The following is a 17,406-nucleotide window of genomic DNA, read 5'->3' on the forward strand; positions in this document are numbered from 1 at the left end:
GAGAAGCCGGAACCCAGCTTGAGAAGAGTGGAAATCAAAAAGGCGCATGTATGGAGGGTGTGAGGACAGGTTAGAATGTTGAACATGTAGGACTTTTTAGCAATTCTCCTAAATGTTATGAAGCTCCAATTTTGTCTTCTTCAAATTATGCAATATATATTTAAGAACACATTTTAATCTATGGAAGTCAGTGCATCGTTCATGTGAAATGTTTCCGAGGTGAAGTTGACTCTAAACATCTTTATAAGAAAAATTCTAATGTTTTTCCTACTGCTTAAAAAAAACAATTTTATTGGGGGCTCATAAACTCTTATCACAATCCATGCATACATCCATTGTGTCAAGCACATTTGTACTTTTGTTGCCATCGTCATTCTCAAAACATTTGCTTTCTGCTTGAGCCCTTGGTTTCAGCTCCTCATTTCCCCCCTCCCTGCTCCCCCTCTTTCAAAAATTCTAACTTTTAACAAAAGAGTTTCCATGCATAGATGGGGAAGTTCTGCCACCTTATAACCAGACTGGAAATTTTAGTAAAGGAGTTTAAACTCTGACAAGCCCATTTTGGGTTTCAGAACATTTGGCTCGATATTTATTGGCCAAATGTGTCCCTCAATTACAACTCACAGAGACCCTACAGGACAGAGTGAACCTTCTCCTACAGGTTCCTGAGACCGAGTCCTTAAACCAATCCTGTGGTTAGCAGTCAAACACATAGCTCGCCGTACCCCTAGGGTTCCTTCGCTATTGCGCAGCGCCCCCTATTCAGTTCCTAATAAAAGTGAAATGATACTTGGGGGGAATTCCGAGCTTAAGTAGTTTGCATTGTTTAAATGTATCTTTGAATCAAAGGACACCACGTGAAGTATAATGACCTAAATACGGAGCACAACACAAACTGCGTTAGATGCAACCATGTGTGCTCCCTCTGGCTCAGGCTAGCCTACCCCATGCAACCGTGTGTGCTCCCTCTGGCTCAGGCTAGCCTACCCCATGCAACCGTGTGTGCTCCCTCTGGCTCAGGCTAGCCTACCCCATGCAACCGTGTGTGCTCCCTCTGGCTCAGGCTAGCCTACCCCATGCAACCGTGTGTGCTCCCTCTGGCTCAGGCTAGCCTACCCCATGCAACCGTGTGTGCTCCCTCTGGCTCAGGCTAGCCTACCCCGCGCTAAGAGCCTGGTCGGTGGTGGGCGAGCAGAGTGAGGCGTGGCATGGGGCATTTGTGCTCCATCTCCAAAACTAGAGCTGAGGGGGGAAACTGGTGCCATGTTTGGAGTCAGTGGGTCAAATACACCCAGACAAAAGTCCAACATCTTCTGAGGTACCAAAATGCGTGTTGGCCAATGTAATACAAATTAAAATGACAGCTAGGTGTTGCCTTTTATTTATCAAAGAAGACAAGGCAGAAGGGTCACAAGGAAGAGAGGGGCCAGTCAGGGTGCAGTTTAGCACTGACGAAACATACAACTTTCCTCTAGTTCTTTAATGCTTCCTCCCCTCCACTGTCATGACCCCAATTCTACCTTACAAATCTGGCTAGACTAGAGCATGTGCCCAGGTACAGATAAGAGCTGGAAACACAGGAATCCAGGACAGAGAAAATCCTCAGGACCAATAATAAGAGGGTAAGGGTAGGGTGGGGTTAGAAAGGGGGAACCGATCACAATGATCTACATATAACCCCCTCCCAGGAGCACAACAGAAAAGTGGGTGAAGGGAGACATCGGTCAATGTAAGACATGAAAAAGTAATTCATAAATTCTCAAGAGTTCGTGACGGAGGGAGGGGGAAAAATGAGTAGCAATCAGAATGAAGGCAACTGGAATCCACTAGTCCTTCCTCGGGACCATTGGGTTTTGTTTTTAAGGTCAGCGGTTTGAAACCACCAGGCGCTCCGCAGGAAAAAGACAGGCTTTCTGCTGGAGTAAAGCGCTCCAGCCTCCGAACCCCCGGCCGCGGTGGTCTCACTGTCTCGGTGAGTCAAAGTCAATTCGCTGGTATTGATTTTTTTTGAGTCTTATAGAGGATCCATAAATCAGAATAAACTTCACAAGAGCTTTGGCTTTTTCCCCATAACCAGAGTGGACGTTTCCATTTCCTCTCATTAATAAACGTGGTTTACTGGAGTTGAGCGGGTTTTACTGAGCAGTAAACATTTTTATGGTCATTGCGAAGACCAAGGCTCGAGCAAAGCAGTAAAAGACCAAGGCGGGCGGGCCCGCAGGGCTTGCTGCCCCGCAAACGGGGGCGGGTCTGGCGCCGGCCCGTGGGTGCTGGCCCAGTGGGCGCGCCGCGGGGACTACAACTCCCAGGCGCCCGCGCGCCCGCCTGTCCCCCACGTGGTCCGCGCGGCCCGGGGCCATCGCGGCGGCGGCCGGCCGAGCGGCGAGAAGCCAGAGGGAGCGGACGCGGCGCCCGCACCGCCCGGCGCGCACCCATGGCGGTGAGTCCCGGGCACCCGGAGAGACCGCGCCAGGGGCGGGCCGCGGAGCTGCCAGGGCTCGTCGGCGGCGCGAACAGCGTTTGGGGAGACGCGCAGGTGGATGGGGGGTTCTTTTTGCCTCTCCTGCCGGGACCCCTGTCGTCCGGCTGCAGCACTTACTGAGCGCCCGCTGTGGCCAGCGTGCAGAGTCCGTGCGCATGGAGTGTGTGAGTGTGTGTGCGTGCGTGTGTGTGTGTTGGGGGGTGTCGCTCGGTCCGGCGCAGCGGGGGGTGGGCGCCGTGACTTGGGGAACCCGCAGGTTCCGGGAAGGGTGCCTGCTAGAGCAACGGCCCGGTGCATTTCAGGCTGCGGCTGGGTGCTTCCCCAACCCCCGCCCCCGGGGCCGGTTCCCTGCCCTTGGCACGTTTGTAGCCGTGTTTCTTTTGGGGGGACGCACCCCGCTGTAAGAAATAGTACTTCAGAGCAGCCCAGTTTTCTGGGTCGGAGTCACCTGGACGGAGGGAATGCGAGCGTGCAGGGCGCCCTGGCCCCGTTTTTCTCACCCCCAGAATGCCCTAGAATGGGGGCTCCTTGAAGCAGGTCCAGGTGGTGGAGTGCAGCGCCCGCCCCAGCCCCTGCCGGGCGTCTAAAAGGAGGAGGCGCTGGAGGAGCTCGCAAGGAGCCCCCCGCCAGGCCGCAGCAGCGGTTCGAGACAGGCACGTTTCTCAGCGTTGGGTGAGAACGACGAAAACAGATCTCTGCTGGGCAGCGGCCCCTCCCAGCCCGGGTGGGGCCCTGGCGGAAAAAGCACAGATAAAGTTGGATCCAGCTGCCGGAGGCTGAGATTCACCCCACGTGGGAAAACTAGATTGGGGCCCTAACTTGTGTGGCTGCAAACTGAAGACCCAGGCGCCTCGCTGAAGGCAGGGTGTCGTGGTGTCGAATGGGGAACCGGCAGCACGGGGCTTTCCACCGCGTGAACTCACGGGGCCAGTCCCACCCGGTTGGCTTTGACCGACGGCGGGCGGGAGAGCTTTGCTTGGTTTGAATCATCTCTCGTGACAAGGCCAGAGTAGAGCAGGCTGGAGCCCCGGAGTCGTGCGCATGCGCAGCCCCTTTGGCACCAATCGGAAGGTTACAGGTTTGAGTCCACCCAGTGGCGCTGTGGAGGAAGGCCTGGCAATCTACTTATGAAACGAAAGTGGACCGCCTCGGGTGCCATTTCTACGCTGGGACAGGAGGCTGCCCTCAGTGGGACTCGCTCTTGGCAAGTCCACAGGTTAGACTGAGAGGCTTTGGGGGAGTCTTTGGACTGACTGTCCAGTGCGTGGGACCTGATACTTTCTTAGGGCATCTCCAGCTTTGAACATTCAGCCCTCTCTCCTTTCTTGCCGATTCCACCTCCTGCTTCAGAAGCTGCCCTTCAGACAGCTGCTGGGCGCCAACTACTGACCTTTTGGGTGGAGCTCCGTGGGTAGCCCACCATACATTTTGTTGTAATGGTCCATTTCTTTGTTGTTCCCCACCCCCCCACCATTAGACAGTTAGCTCTGGGAGGGTCCAGGATCCTCTCACCTTTCTATCTGTGTATCCGTGCTCCAACCAAAAGGCACGTCTCTTGATGAAGTAGCTCGCCTCTGGGGATGTGTGGTTCTGCTGCAGAAGGTGCCGTGGCAGTGTGGGACTGGCGATCGCTGGCTCAGGCCCCAGGCCAACATGAGGAACCCAGTTGTGGCACTTGTTTGTCTGATTGATTAGCCACTGGGGACATCCCAAGGAGCTTTAGTGGTGCCGTGGCGAAGGGCTGGGCTGTTTACCAAATGATCAACCTTAGAGCCCATCAACCACTCTGGGGAAAAAATGTGACCCTCCACTTCAATGAAGACTCAGCCTTGGAAGCAGTTTGAGGCAATTCTGCGCTGTCCTGTATGGTCACTCTGCGCCACTGTCAACTGGACAGCCGTGGGCTTGGGCTGGCTTCAGATGGAAAACCTATGGGAGCAGTTCTCTGTTCTGTACAGTCAGTGAGTGGATGGCAGCGGGTTTGGTTTGGTGGCTATTGTATTCATACCAACTGTTTACCACATGGGCTCACAGACAGTTATGGGCCCTGGCCTCCCCCACCAGCTGTGACAGAGACGGTGGTGGACGCGTCTGCTCAAGCTGAATGAGCGCACCTCCGGTGCAGGAGCAGAGGGTCATAGGATTCTTTGTAGTCGTGTGTGTGTGTTTTAATTGTGGTAAACGTATATGCCGTGAGCAGTATTTCACACGTACAATTCAGTGGGCTGCATTCATCAGGTTGTACAACATTGCCACATCCATTTCGTAATTACTTCGCCATTCTTAACAGACACACAGGGCCCCTAGCCAATGACTTCCCCCACCCCGGCCCGGGAACCACTGACCAGCTTGGGCTTCTGTCCATCTGTCTATTCACATAAATGGGATCGTAGTGTGTGCTCCCTCATGGAGGGCCGACTTCCCTCTGCATGTTTCCAAGATCACTGATGTAGCAGCGTGGCGCAGGCCGTCATTTCCCTTTGCGAGGGAGTAATGCTCCATTTGGGCGCAAATACTGCATCTTATTCATCGCTGGAAGGCCATTTAGGTTGTCCCTTGTAGCTTTTTTTTTTTTTTCCATATCAAGCTTTGTGAACATTTCCCATGTTAACAAATCATTCTTCTCACAGTCCTAATGGGAGATGCAGGGGCAGGAAGGGCTGAGAGTGACCTTGTTTTCTTTTGGTATGTTGTTAACTTTTTGCCATGAGCAAGCCCCCTCCCCCTTTCACATTAGGAGTGAGGGGGCTGCTTTCGTGTTAACTTCTGCGCGATGTCTCGAACGACGGCAGCAGTTTCCGTTTGGAGACCATGGCTTATTTACTTGACGATCCCCTTGAGGGAGGCATTCCCGGTTCAGCCCGTTTCTCAACGTGTGGCCCCACAGACACCTGCCCCAGAAACGCCCTGCGTGCTTGTGCCGCCTGCTGAGGTTTGAGCACAGCACAGCCTTCCCGGAAAGATCTCCGATTACGCTTATTTAAGCCGATTAACAACAGCACCCACCTGTCCGAGATGCCTTAGCGCCGCTGCGCGGCAGGCTGGCAGGTGAGTGTCGTGCAGGCACGGGCCTCAGCAGACCGGACATGGGAGCTGCCGGGTCCTGCAGACTCAGACCCTCCCATGCACTTGGGCCCCGTGTCGGTACCGGCGGGGTTTGGAGACATGAAGCAGTTCCCTTTTAGAAGGGAAAGACATGTCTTGCTGAATGCAGGGTTAGAACATGCAGGTCGGTTTCCCAGTCTCTCCCAAGCTGGGCCGTTCGCTGTAAGATTGGCAGTGTGCGTGTGCCCAGTAGCTCCGCAGGAGGAAGGCCTGCAAGCCGTTTCCATAAAGATGCCAGGCAAGAAACCCACGGGGCAGGTGTGCTCCTCACAGGAATGGATTGCGCTGCCTCTCTCCCATGATACTGCTGGGCCATTTCGAACTGCCAACCTCTCAGGTAGCAGCCCAGTGCTGAACTGTGCCTCCCGGACGCCTTTGGGGCTTGGTGGCCACAGTGGCGCTGGTGCCATCAAGTCAGGTCCGGCTCCTAGTGAACCCATGGGACAGTGGCAAACTCATTCGGTGACATGGGGCGGCTGTGAGTGGAAGATGACTCAGTGACGACAGTGGCCAAGCCCAGTGTTGAAATACCCAAGTCTGAACCCAGGGGCTGAGCTCAGCGAGAAAACAAGCCCGAACACTCAGCCCAGAAGCACAGTGGAGGTGGGGTTTCTTCTTTTACGGGGCTTGTAGGATAGGAGCGGAGCTCAAGCTGGGAACCTGCCCGCCCCAGTTTAACTGGGTTCCGAGGAGCGCTGGTGGCGCAGTGGGCTCCGCACTGAACTGCTAACTGCCGGCCCAGTGGCTCAGACCCACCAGCCTCTCCCTGAGAGAAGGTGAGCTGACGTCTCCTTTGGATTTGAAAGTCTATAAGCCCAAAGGCAGGTCTAGCCTGTGCTGTCGGGTCTTGAGGTCAGGGTCGGCTTGGTGGCTGTGAGTGAGTGTCAGTGGAGCCCCCGCACCCCCGTAGCTAACAGATGAGGACCTGGAGACCAGAGGGCGCTGTGTGGGTGGCAGTAGCTCAAGGGCCCGCAGCTGGCTCCTGGCAGAGCTGGGAGGCAGCTCCAGGCAGGAGCGCCCGCTGTTGGCCGCCAGCGCCTCCTTTGGTGACTCCACTCCTGAGTCCTGATGTGGCGTCTGAGGTGACCACCTGCATGTTTAATAAGGACCCTGAAGATTCTAAGGAGACGTGCTCTGTCTCCTCACGGTGCCGTTTGCCGTTGCAGGACTTGTGATTACACCACGGTGCCAGGCCCGGCACGGTTCACTAAACCCAGCAGGTCACTCTGGAACTTATTCTGCCTGGTTGATCCAGGTGGAACAGCAGCTGCACATCCACACCCCTGTGCCCCCAGTGTCCTCCCCCCCAGCCCTGTCTCCCTGCCTTTTTGGTCGGTTGTACAGTGTTTTGCGCCTGGGCTGTGGCCTTGCCTGTTGCTCCCCAGGCCGGTCCTTGTTTGCTTCCTTTGTTCATGTCATGTAGCTCTTTTTCTCCAGGAAAGACGACCCAGCTGCTGACTGTGGTTATGGACGACTCTGGGGAGGGGCTCCCCATGGCGGTGGGGTGAGGCTGAGACCCTCTGTCCTTGACCCCCACCGCGGTTCTTTCCTTCGGCACACACAGTGGCTGTATCAGCATCGTCTGCTGTGCTCCATCTTCTTTCTGCTCTCCAGTTGCAAAACACAGCGGCCACTTACTGTCACATCTTAGTGCCCCAGTATCCATGTGTCACACGAGTGCTTGGCACCAAGGCCCGAGCGCTAGTCCCTACGTGGCTTCTGGCTCACTCTGTGACCTGGGCCCCATGTGCTGCCCTCAGCGGCTGTGCAGGCAGGATGGCCAGGGACACCGCATCTGACACCACTCGACCTGGGCGACGTCCTGGCTGTGTAGACTCTGTGCCTCCGCTCCTGGTCTATAAAGTAAGGTCAACAAGAGTGCTTTCCGCAGCGAATTAAATGATTTAGGGGTAAGTAGCCCTTTTCAGACTAGTGCCCGTCACAGAACAAAAACAGACTCACTGCTGTCGAGTCGATTCCGACTGATGACAACCCTAGGGGACAGTGCAGAACTGCGCTGCTGGGCTGCAGGGCTGCAGGGATGTTAACTCTCCGTGGGCTTAGAAAGCCTCATCTTTGGTGTCATACTGAACACCAGCCCCCACACAGCGTTCAGTCCCTCCACCGCCCCACGGCAGCTCCCCGAGTGAGTACCGGCTCCTGTAGCATTCCTCCCAACTGGAACCAGAGACGACTGTTGGAAAGGGGCACTTCCCGGAAGGTCCGCCACCAGACACGCTCCTGCAGGAAGCTCAGCAAGAAAGCAAATGGAGCCTTTCTAAGGAAGGAAGGACGAGTGTTGAACTGTGTTGGACCGAATTCCAGTCTTCCCCAAACTAATTGACCACAGAATCCATGTTTCAGTGTGCCTCCCAACACCCCGTGGGCTTCCCGGGGGCCACTTGGAGACCCTCTCTGAAGAAGGCCCTCCTGCTTCAACATGCGTGGACACACCTGGCTCATGGAAGGCCTACAGGGAGCCACCCGGTGCTCTCCCAGCATCCCCAGGAGGCAAGCGAGACTCAGTGAGGCATTGCCTCATTGTCTGGCCTACCTCCCCTGGATCCCGGACTCAGCCCACCATTCTCCACTGTCTCTTGTGATCCTAAGTCTTGATAGCAAGAGAGTTGAAGGCTAGCAGAGGGAGGCTCAGCCCATGGTTTGGGGCTGTCGTCCTTAAAGAACAGTTTCGCACGGGGTGACTGGGTTTCTAGGGCCTCAAGGAACATCCCTGAGCACCAGGAAGAGAGGCATTGTTCTCCAGAGCACAGCTTCCTGACCACATGGGCCCCGTCTGCCCGCCCATCCCCCCCCAAGGCTGCTCAGCTTGTACTTCCTCTCTTCAAGAACTGTTGGCCCCACAGACTGCACGAGAACCCACACCCTCTCCCCACATCTCTCCCCTGGAACACAGATTGCTTGAGCTGAGAATGACCAGGCTTCTTCTTAGGAGGTCTTGAGCAAACCCCAGGTCCATCTTCCCATCAGGAAATCGGGTGGGGGTGAATGGGGGCATGGAGAGGGCCCCAGTCTTGGACCAGGCCAGGTTCTTTTTTCAAACTGCAGTTTCAGCAGAGCTTGGGTTCCTCTTCCCTCTGAGCCCAGAGCACCTGGGTTTGTGTTTCATATAATGAAGGTAGTTTTAAGTAAAGTTTTACTCGAATAAAGTGTTTCCTGGAGAGTGGATCGAAAGCCAAACTCCAAGGGCACTTCTGGTTCTGACATCATCCAAAACCCACCCACTGCCATCGAGTCAATTCCAACTCATCACCACCCTGCCCAGGGCCTCTGAGGCTTTGTAAATCTTTTCAGGAGCGGCTGTTGGGTTTGAACTGCCAAACTTGTGGTTAGCAATTTAACACCTACCCTGCAGTGCCACCAGGGGCCCTTAGTTCTGATACTTGACCATTGTCTTAGAAGGCAAAGGTGTCTGCCTGCTGACCCCAACCCAACTCCCCTAGACTCTTCTTAGCTGGTGAGCCCAGGCAGTGTCTGCCGAGCTGCTACTGCTGGGTGGGGGAGTTGGGTGCGGGGAGGTCCTCCGACTCTGGAGGACCCTCCCTGAGAGGGGAACTGACTGATGCAGCCATCTGGCCTCAGTCTTGCCCAGGGCAATCATTAAGCCTGGCGGGGCATTTAATATCACCTCCCGGTTCCCATCTCATCCTCGTCTCTTGGAGGCAGGCTGCATCCTTGTATACTGGAGTGCACAGTGCTCTGGCGTCCATCTCCACCAGTATTTCCCCAAATGGGTGGAACGGCACCCCCTGGCGGGGGTGGGTACTGGAACAGTCCAGGGACTGCTGCAAAGGCAGATAGCTAGCTACACGGTTTACAGGCTACAGTACAAACGTTTCTCATTGCCAGGGGGTGCGGAGTAATTTTTTTCTCCCTCTAGATTGGGCAGGTTAAATAAGTTTGGGCTGAAGAAGTTTTGGGGTTTGAATCCCAGGTCTGCCAACATTACTAGTTTTGTGGCCCTCAGCAAGTTACTTCTGTGAGCCTGGTTTTCCCCCATAGTTTTTCTTTCTAGCGTAGACTAATTATTCATGTCACACAAACTTGCGGGCCAAAATGTGGTGCCCCAAGCCCTTGTGCCTGCGGCTGCGGCCGCTGCACGGTCTTGAGCGGCAGCTTCAGTGCCACCTGGGCAGGGCTAGCAACCGGAGGGCTGGGTTGCGGACCCATGGGGACTGTGGGTAAGGCCCTGCCTCAGCTGGCCATCATGACCGCCAGTGGGTGGACGTTTCTGGGTGACTGAGGAGGCTGCTAGCGTGCATTAGGGACCATGCTGTCCTCGGCCCGGAGCACTTTGTGACGCAGTCCCTTCCCTTCCAGATGCATTTCATCTTCTCCGATGAGGTGGTGCTTCTCTTCGATTTCTGGAGTGTCCACAGCCCAGGAGGTATGCGTGGGGGAGCCCAAACCTGACCTGGGTGTGGAGGGCCAGGTGCTCCTTGGCTCTGTGGGCGTGTGAGGGAGCTGGGCCCCTGCGGAGGAAACCTTGAGCAGGAGTTCTGTATTAAAAACTCTTTGCCACCATCCCTTGGAAGGCAAAAGGTTCTGCTATCTCACTGATCCTCACAAAGGCCCAGAGAGGGAGGCAGCCTTTTCCTGTGTTCCAGGGGAAGGAGCCGAAGCCCAGAGGGAGAGGGTCAGGCTCATCCAGGACAGGAAGCAGCACAGCCAGAACTAGAGGACCTCCTGCTGCCTCCGGGCCCCTCCCTCACCCAGGGCTCCTTGCAGCACTAGCAGAAGCCCAGTGCAGCGCAGTGGCTGCAGGCAGCTCAGATGAGAGACCCATTTGAAAAGGAGCGGGTGGGGGGATTTCTTTGATTTGCAAAGGGGAGAGTTGGACACTGAATCACGATGAAATTCAGCTTCATCTTGAAAGTATCCCGTAAGTGACCCAAAATGCCCATCACTACAGATGCTGATCAAATAAATTAGTCAAACCACCATGTCTGCCTGTCATTGAGTAACACATCACCACAACACCTACTGGCCAAAAACCCCAACAGGCATTGTGATTCTCTCTCAAGGTCCCAAGAGTGGACTGCGCTCAGCTAAGTGGTCCTTGCCTCAAGGTTTCTCGTGCAGGTGTAGGCAGACGGTGGCTGGAGCCGGGGTCATCGCCTGTGGTGTCAGTTGTCAGCTTGAACCTCATCTGGGTTGTGGGCCTGGGACACCTCCCTGAGGTCTTCTCCTCTGACCTGGACCCCTCCCACAGGCAGGATGAGGTGTCCAAGGGCAAGTGTCCTAAGAGAAGTAGGTGGAAGTGCATGGCATGTTGTAAGACCCAGCCTTGGTCATCGTGTAGTCTGACTTCCACCGCTATTGCTTGAAGCGGTCACAAATGTCTGCCCAGGTTAAAGGTGTGGCTCGTGGAGGCCGTCTCCAGATCGCAGAGATGTCAGCGTTGGACACTGTAAGAAAGTGTGTTGGGTGGGAGATTGCAGAGCCCCCCTTGGAGAATAGAATCAAGCTATCACAGATTCTATGAAGCTATTGGAATAGGTTATTTTTGGGTGCTGAGGGGGACCCGTCCACATGGAAGCCCAAGTGGGTGATGGAATCAAGGTGCAGGAGAAGTCGCATAGATAGGCTGATGACATTTAGACATGTTTCATGAGGATCCCTGAAAGGCTGTGTGACCAACTGCTAATGGAACTTCCTTTAGGAAAGGGCTGGAGCTCTGGAAGACGGGGTGGTGGGGAGACTTCCCTGTATGCTCTTTTGTACTGTTTTAATCCCCTCTCCGCGTTTGCGGAGTTATCTGTAATTTTACATTTTAAACATCTGCAGAGGGTTCCTTTAGCTTAGCGTGCATCACCAGGCTGCTTACTAGTGCCTCTGCTGGTAAAATACAAGCAGTCAGGCTGCACAACAGCTCTCGTACGCCTTAAATCTTTCTATAAAATCATCTTTCTGCACGTTTTCCTATCATGGAGGCGTAAACACTAACTAGAGACTACTTCAAATTAGGCAAGGATCAGCACCCCACCTTGCCGAGAGAACTCTGCTGCGTCCCGTCTCCGTTTCTGTGTAGCTCCGTGTAAACGGGAGCTTGCTATACAGACCCCTTCTTTTAAGAAGTCGTAGCAGAGATTTGTGCAGACAACTGCGAGGGTGCACTGGGCAGGGGTGCATGGCTCCTGCTTCTCCTTTAGTCCCTGGCTTTTCCAGGAACTGCACTCCCTGGATCTCCAAGCCACAGTCTGCAGGTCAGCCCCACCAAGGAAGATCTGAAGGGTAGAAAAAACATCTTTCAGTGCAGAACAGGGGTGGGCGAGAAGATGCCTGAGAGGCAGATGTGGGGATTCAAATGGACAGGGTGCAGGGCCCTTCTGCCATCTGCATCCTGCCCCAGGAGAGGCTGGGCAGGGAAGCAGCGCTTGTCCTGCCAGGTCTCTGCAGCCTAGCCTCCTTCGACAGGCATGGCCCTTTCAGTGGTGGTAGTCCTGCTCCTGGCTGTGTTGTACGAAGGCATCAAGGTTGGTAAGGTCAAGCTGCTCCGCCATGCTCTGGAGAGCCTCCCAATCCCCACCAGCCAGCAGCTCATGGAGGAGACAGATGGGGAATCGGCGAGCTCAGATTCGTTCTCCGTCGGCAGAAGCCACCTCAGGTAAAAAGCACTGGGGTGGGGAGTGGGCCCTGGGTCCTCACATTCACCCTGAATAGATGAGCCCAGAGAGCATTCGCCCAATTCACCAAAGGGCACTGAGACCCAGGACGTGCCAAAGTGCTTACAGATCGTACTTAAGTAGAAAGGTGGACGCTTTGGTCTCCAGATGGCCAGTCTGAAGCTCTCCACGCTCTGGAGAGCCCCTTGGCAGGCTCAGCATTTCTTTAGGGAGTGGTGATCTTTACAATATTTGTAGGGCTGTCTGGCAACAGGGGTGACAACCTACCCACAAATCTCACAAGGCTCCCAACCCCAGGAGTTGTGTGACTTCCTAAGCAAATGGCCATTGTCAGCAATATGCCCAGCCTCCTGGCTTCTCGTCCCACGGTGCTAGGCCAGCCGTGTAGGCCCCGTTTCCCCCTCTAGCCCTGGCTTCACCTGTACTTAACAGAGCCCATCTCCTCAAGTCTTCACAAACACTCCGCAGGGAAGGCACGCTTACTCCCTAGTTCACTGTTGAGAGCGTTCCTGGTGGCACAGCGGGTTGGTTACCTGCTGGGCTGCTGAACTGCAAGGTCAGCAGTTTGAGACCACCAGCCGCTCACTGGGGGTACAGATGAGGCTTTTTACTCCTGTACAGAGTTACGGTCTCAGTTCTACCCCGTCCTATAGGGTTACTGAGTCGGAATTGACTCGACAGCAGTGAGGCTGGTGTTCCACTGTTGAGAAATGTATGTTCAGAGAGGTTAAGGTACTTGCTGTCTGACCCAGTAAGTGGCAGGAGCAGGAACTGAAATGCCACTACAGGTCATGCTCATCCTGTCTACATGACCGTTGCCTTCCACTGGTGTTGCTTGGTGCTGCCGAGTTCTGATGCATTGACCCTCCACACAGTAGAGCAGAACACTGCCCGGGCCTGCACTGCTCACTCTGCCTGTGTGAACCGTGGCAGCCTTGCCAAGCTGTGATGTCTGTCTGCAGCGACTGGCCCCTGCTCTTAATGTGTGCCAAGTACATTAGACAAAGTCTTACCATCCTCCCTCCTAAAGCACATTCCCGCTATACTTCCAAAACAGATGTTTCATTTCAGGGAAGTCTCATGCCCTTATCATTCTTATACGACGTTACATTACATAGACCAGCATCTTCCTTTTTGCCTAGGATGCCAAGGGCTAAGCACATGAAAGGATTGTCCTAGGCTCCTTATACAAGCCTTCTCTAGCTGCATGTCCCATCAAGGAGGCAAAGGAAAACTACGCTACGCCTCCCCACCACTGCTCCCTAGTCTAGCCCATGACATCAGTCCCCGGCCCCTGCAGTGCCAACATTAACATGATTTCCCTGTATGTCTAGGTGGTTTCTGTGTCACTTTGGCCAGTCTCTAATCCACGTCACTCAGGTGGTCATTGGCTACTTCATGATGCTGGCGGTCATGTCCTACAATACCTGGATTTTCCTTGGCGTGGTTGTGGGCTCAGCTGTTGGCTACTACCTAGCCTACCCACTTCTCAGCATGCTCTAGCCGGTGGGACATGCAGGCACTGAGGGCTGCAGGGGCCACGGCTCCACCGCCCCGAGGCAATGCACTTCCAGCCCCTCGTCCTCTCCTGGTGTCTCTTCCTGACTTTGCTCCCCAGCTCTGGAAGTTTTCTGCTGAGGTTGGCTCTTGCCCCCGGGCTGGCCTACTCTTCTGGGCCTGGCAAAGGCTGTTGGACCAAAGCGAGAAGAGCAGAGCCCGGAGCAGGACGCTGAGTCCTGGACGGTCCTTGGACTCAGACTTTCAGGACTTCCCAAGATCCTCAGAGACAGTGACGTGGGCTCTGCGCGATGACGGCAGGGAAGCTGGAAGCCCCTTGCTCTGCTGCTCTGTGCCTTATCTCGAGGAGTGTCTTCCACGGGACTGCCTTCCTGGCCTCTTCGTGGGGACAGACTAAGCTGGCTCCTTTATCTCACCTTTTTGCCTTTGCACACACGAAGATGGTCTCTTCTCTGAATCTTGACGACGCACTGAGATTCACACACACACACACACACACACACACACACCAGGAGCTCCTGGTCGACAATTTTGCACATTAATCAGGACAAATTTCTAATAAAATTATTAATTTTATATATGATAAACGGCAGCATCTAGGACGGGGTGAGCAGAATGAGTGCTAGTGGCTCCGACTTAGCCTGGTGAGCTGAGCTGAGCTGAGCTCCTGCAGCAGACTGCCCTGTCTGCAGCACGAGGACAGCCCGCCGGCCCAGATGCCTCCCAAGCTCGTCATGCAGAATATTTAAGAATGTTCTCTCGCTGCTCGCCTAACGGGGATCTGGGGGAATGCCGAAGGTGCAATAGGTGGCCAAGCCAAAGCTGTTACATTTGTTTAGATGGACTCTCCCGAGAGCGGAATGGCCTCACCTCACAGAGGAGGAGACCCAGGGAGAGAGCATCATGTGGTGTACTGTTACGTCCTTACACAGCACATGGGCTAAGTGAAACGATGGCTATTAAACCAAGGGTATGAAGATACACTTTAATAAAGATGCTATTTCTAAACAATCTGTGACTGTTCTTTTCCTCTTCCGACAGCAATGCAGGAGGCGAGGGGTCAGAGGAGGGGACAGGACTGTCGTGGGGCTGTCGGAGAACAGTCTGCTATGAAAGACAGGCGATAGCTCTGCAGGGGCAGCCGCCCTTAAACACCTGAGACACCAGCTCGGTCACCTGCCATCCTTGGTTCCTGTAACAATCACTAGTCCCTGGAAGCAGGGGCACTGTCACATGGACTGTCAACAGTACCTGGGCAGCAGCATGAGCCCCTTCTCTACTGGAGGGTACATGAAAATACAAATTTTAAAAACTTTTAATTATAATACTACCACTGAAAGTAGTCTGTGACACATTCACACTCTCCCCACATGGGGAGACTTCCGAGGGAACTGGAAAGCTGCCCCCCATCTTGACTGGTGTCTTAGTTCTGACCAGCGAGGATCCCGCACTAAAGTATGGGAGTAAGGGGGTGGGGAGTCCCTTCTGAGGTTCCTGGGCACTCTACAGGGCTTCATTACGCCCGCTCCCGTGTGTGTGTTAGATGCAGGAGGCAGTACAGTGCGCTCATGCAAAACACTTCAGAGCCTGCCAAGTCGCAAAAGGTGGTACTTTCCCTACTTAAATTTTCTTTTCAACTTGCCAGGCAGTAGACTAAGAACTACAGGCATTACCTTATTTAATCCTCTTCATGGTAGAAAGTAAGAGGATGCTGAGCCATCAAGAAGTTTGTGACCCAGCTGGTAAGTGGCAGAGCCAGTGTTTGGAGCCTGGCAGTCTATGATGGTCAACTCAGATGCACGGCCCGAACCTGGGAGAGTATGCAAGCTGGCCTAAGGCCTGGTGTAACAAGGTCACAAAGCTAAAATTTTTAGTATTTTACCCTAAGAGTGGAAATTCTGTTTCAGGGTACCTGAGATAGGACCAAGAGCATACCCCCTTCTCCCTCCCAAGGAGTCCTTGCTGATCAGGCAAGGGAAATGCTGATGATGGTGGCCACGAGCCCAGGTTCCTGTGTCCACTGGCCGGGACCGGACTCCCTGTTTTGCTACATTACTAGACATGTCATCGTGGGCAAGCCACTTTACCTGTTTGTAAGCCTGAGTTTTTTCCTCAGGACAGTAGTGTCTTTCAGAGGTGGGACAGTGCCCAAGACAGAAGTTTAGTATGTGATCGCTGTGTTTGCCTTCCAAACCCCGTGTGAGAGCCAGGCCATGCGGAGCAAAAGTCAGGTTCCTATCTTGAAATTGTGAAAAACAGGGAATTTTAAAAATTAAAATACTTATTTTCTTTTTGCAGAGCTTTTGAAAGATCTTGAGATAAGAAAGGTGACCACAATATTCCCTCTGGTTCTTTCTCTGCATTGGTTGTGGCTCTTGAGTTCAGAGGTAGTGGAAGTTATTCTCACAGAGAACTGTTCAGGTGCCATAATGGACAACGGACAATTGCTGCCCCTCCTCTGTGGTTTCCTGGGTGCAGGGCCGTCTGTGGACGAGCTGACACAATGCCCTGACCTTAGAAACTGGGCCGGCAGAAGAGTGACTTTGAAAGATAAATAGTTCCAAGGTTAGGTGCCAAAGGGAATATGCCACAAGGCTCTCATGCTTGTTAACTGACCCAGCTCTGTTGTAATCCTACCCTCAGATTCGCAGAGTAGCACAGCCCTTAGAACCCACCTTGATTTCTCCCCCAGGGCTTGAGCCAAGTTTCATTGTAGACATTTATTTTAATTTTGTTAAGTTCAAATATCCACTGACATGTTTCATCAGGTTTAAGGCGGATGTCCCAGGATTGCAGGAAGGCTATTAACTGAATCGAATTTAGATTGTGTTGTTCACCCTAAGCTTTACCCAGGAGGCCTCAGCCCAGGTGGCAGTCTTGTTGCTCAGTCGAAGTTGGACTTATAGTGAGATGCGGCTGGAGGAAGTGCTCCCGGGAGGGTCTGAGAGTCTGTGAAGACAGCAGAAATCCCCGAGAGGACTCGGGTCCCAGAGGTGGGCAAGTAACAGGAGCCCTGGCAGCTCTCCGTCCACCGGAGGCTGAAGACCCAGGTGTCCACTGAGGCAGGTCACATCCCTCGTCACGGCAGGTGGAAGCGCAGAAGTGGGCTGACCCAGGCCCCGGAACCAGGTCATCAGAATTCTGACCTTTACCTCCCCCAGGGCTGCTGTGCAAAACCATGCTTAGAGAAGGGCCGGGAAAGAGACCTTGGCATCAGTTTCCTGGGTCTTCATCCCAACCAGTCAATGTCATCATCATCGTCATCATCTCCAAAAAGGGGTGTTGGGGGCGGGCGTCCCTTCATGCTCTGACAAAACAGGAAAGAGTAGTCAGTTCTCACTTCGCCCGGCACCAGCCGAACTGCCTGCATCCATAAGGCGACCCAATCCAGCAAGTCGTCCTGGCTCTCTAGGAGGAAAGGAGGCTGTTGGTTGGTTTTGCTGAGAGGACCAACCCCGAGGCCGGCAAAGTTATGTTTCCAGATCATCTGAGACCAGCAGGCAGAGAAGGGGTAATGTTCAACACAGAACAAAAGACCAGCTTTGGCTGATTTGGGCATTTATTTGTGCAGCACAAGCAGTGATTGGGCAGATTTTCCTCTCATGCAGTGCCTTACCCATTTCATGTGGGGAAAAGAGTGGGAGAGGACAAGTGGAG

At 54.0% G+C, this 17,406-nt stretch overlaps 2 protein-coding genes across 5 annotated transcripts in view; one reads left to right on the forward strand and one right to left on the reverse strand.

The window, feature by feature from the left end:
- The first annotated feature begins 2,353 nt into the window (after positions 1-2,353).
- SLC31A2 (solute carrier family 31 member 2) lies at positions 2,354-14,745 on the forward strand. The gene is made up of 4 exons (XM_075560346.1): positions 2,354-2,440; positions 9,926-9,992; positions 12,023-12,212; positions 13,566-14,745. Exons 1-4 carry the CDS (start codon positions 2,435-2,437, stop codon positions 13,732-13,734), a joined length of 432 nt encoding a protein of 143 aa, XP_075416461.1. The 5' UTR covers positions 2,354-2,434; the 3' UTR covers positions 13,735-14,745.
- A 1,709-nt stretch (positions 14,746-16,454) lies between these two features.
- The window catches only part of FKBP15 (FKBP prolyl isomerase family member 15), a 51,391-nt gene continuing 50,439 nt past the window's right edge, over positions 16,455-17,406 (reverse strand). For all 4 annotated transcript variants that reach the window (XM_075560345.1, XM_075560343.1, XM_075560344.1 and 1 more), the window contains one exon: positions 16,455-17,056. In XM_075560345.1, the coding sequence (XP_075416460.1) occupies positions 16,979-17,056 (78 nt within the window). In that variant the 3' untranslated portion in view covers positions 16,455-16,978. The remainder of the gene's footprint in view (positions 17,057-17,406) is intronic.

This window comes from Tenrec ecaudatus, chromosome 10 (genome assembly GCF_050624435.1).
Source record: "Tenrec ecaudatus isolate mTenEca1 chromosome 10, mTenEca1.hap1, whole genome shotgun sequence".
Lineage (NCBI taxonomy): Eukaryota > Metazoa > Chordata > Mammalia > Afrosoricida > Tenrecidae > Tenrec > Tenrec ecaudatus.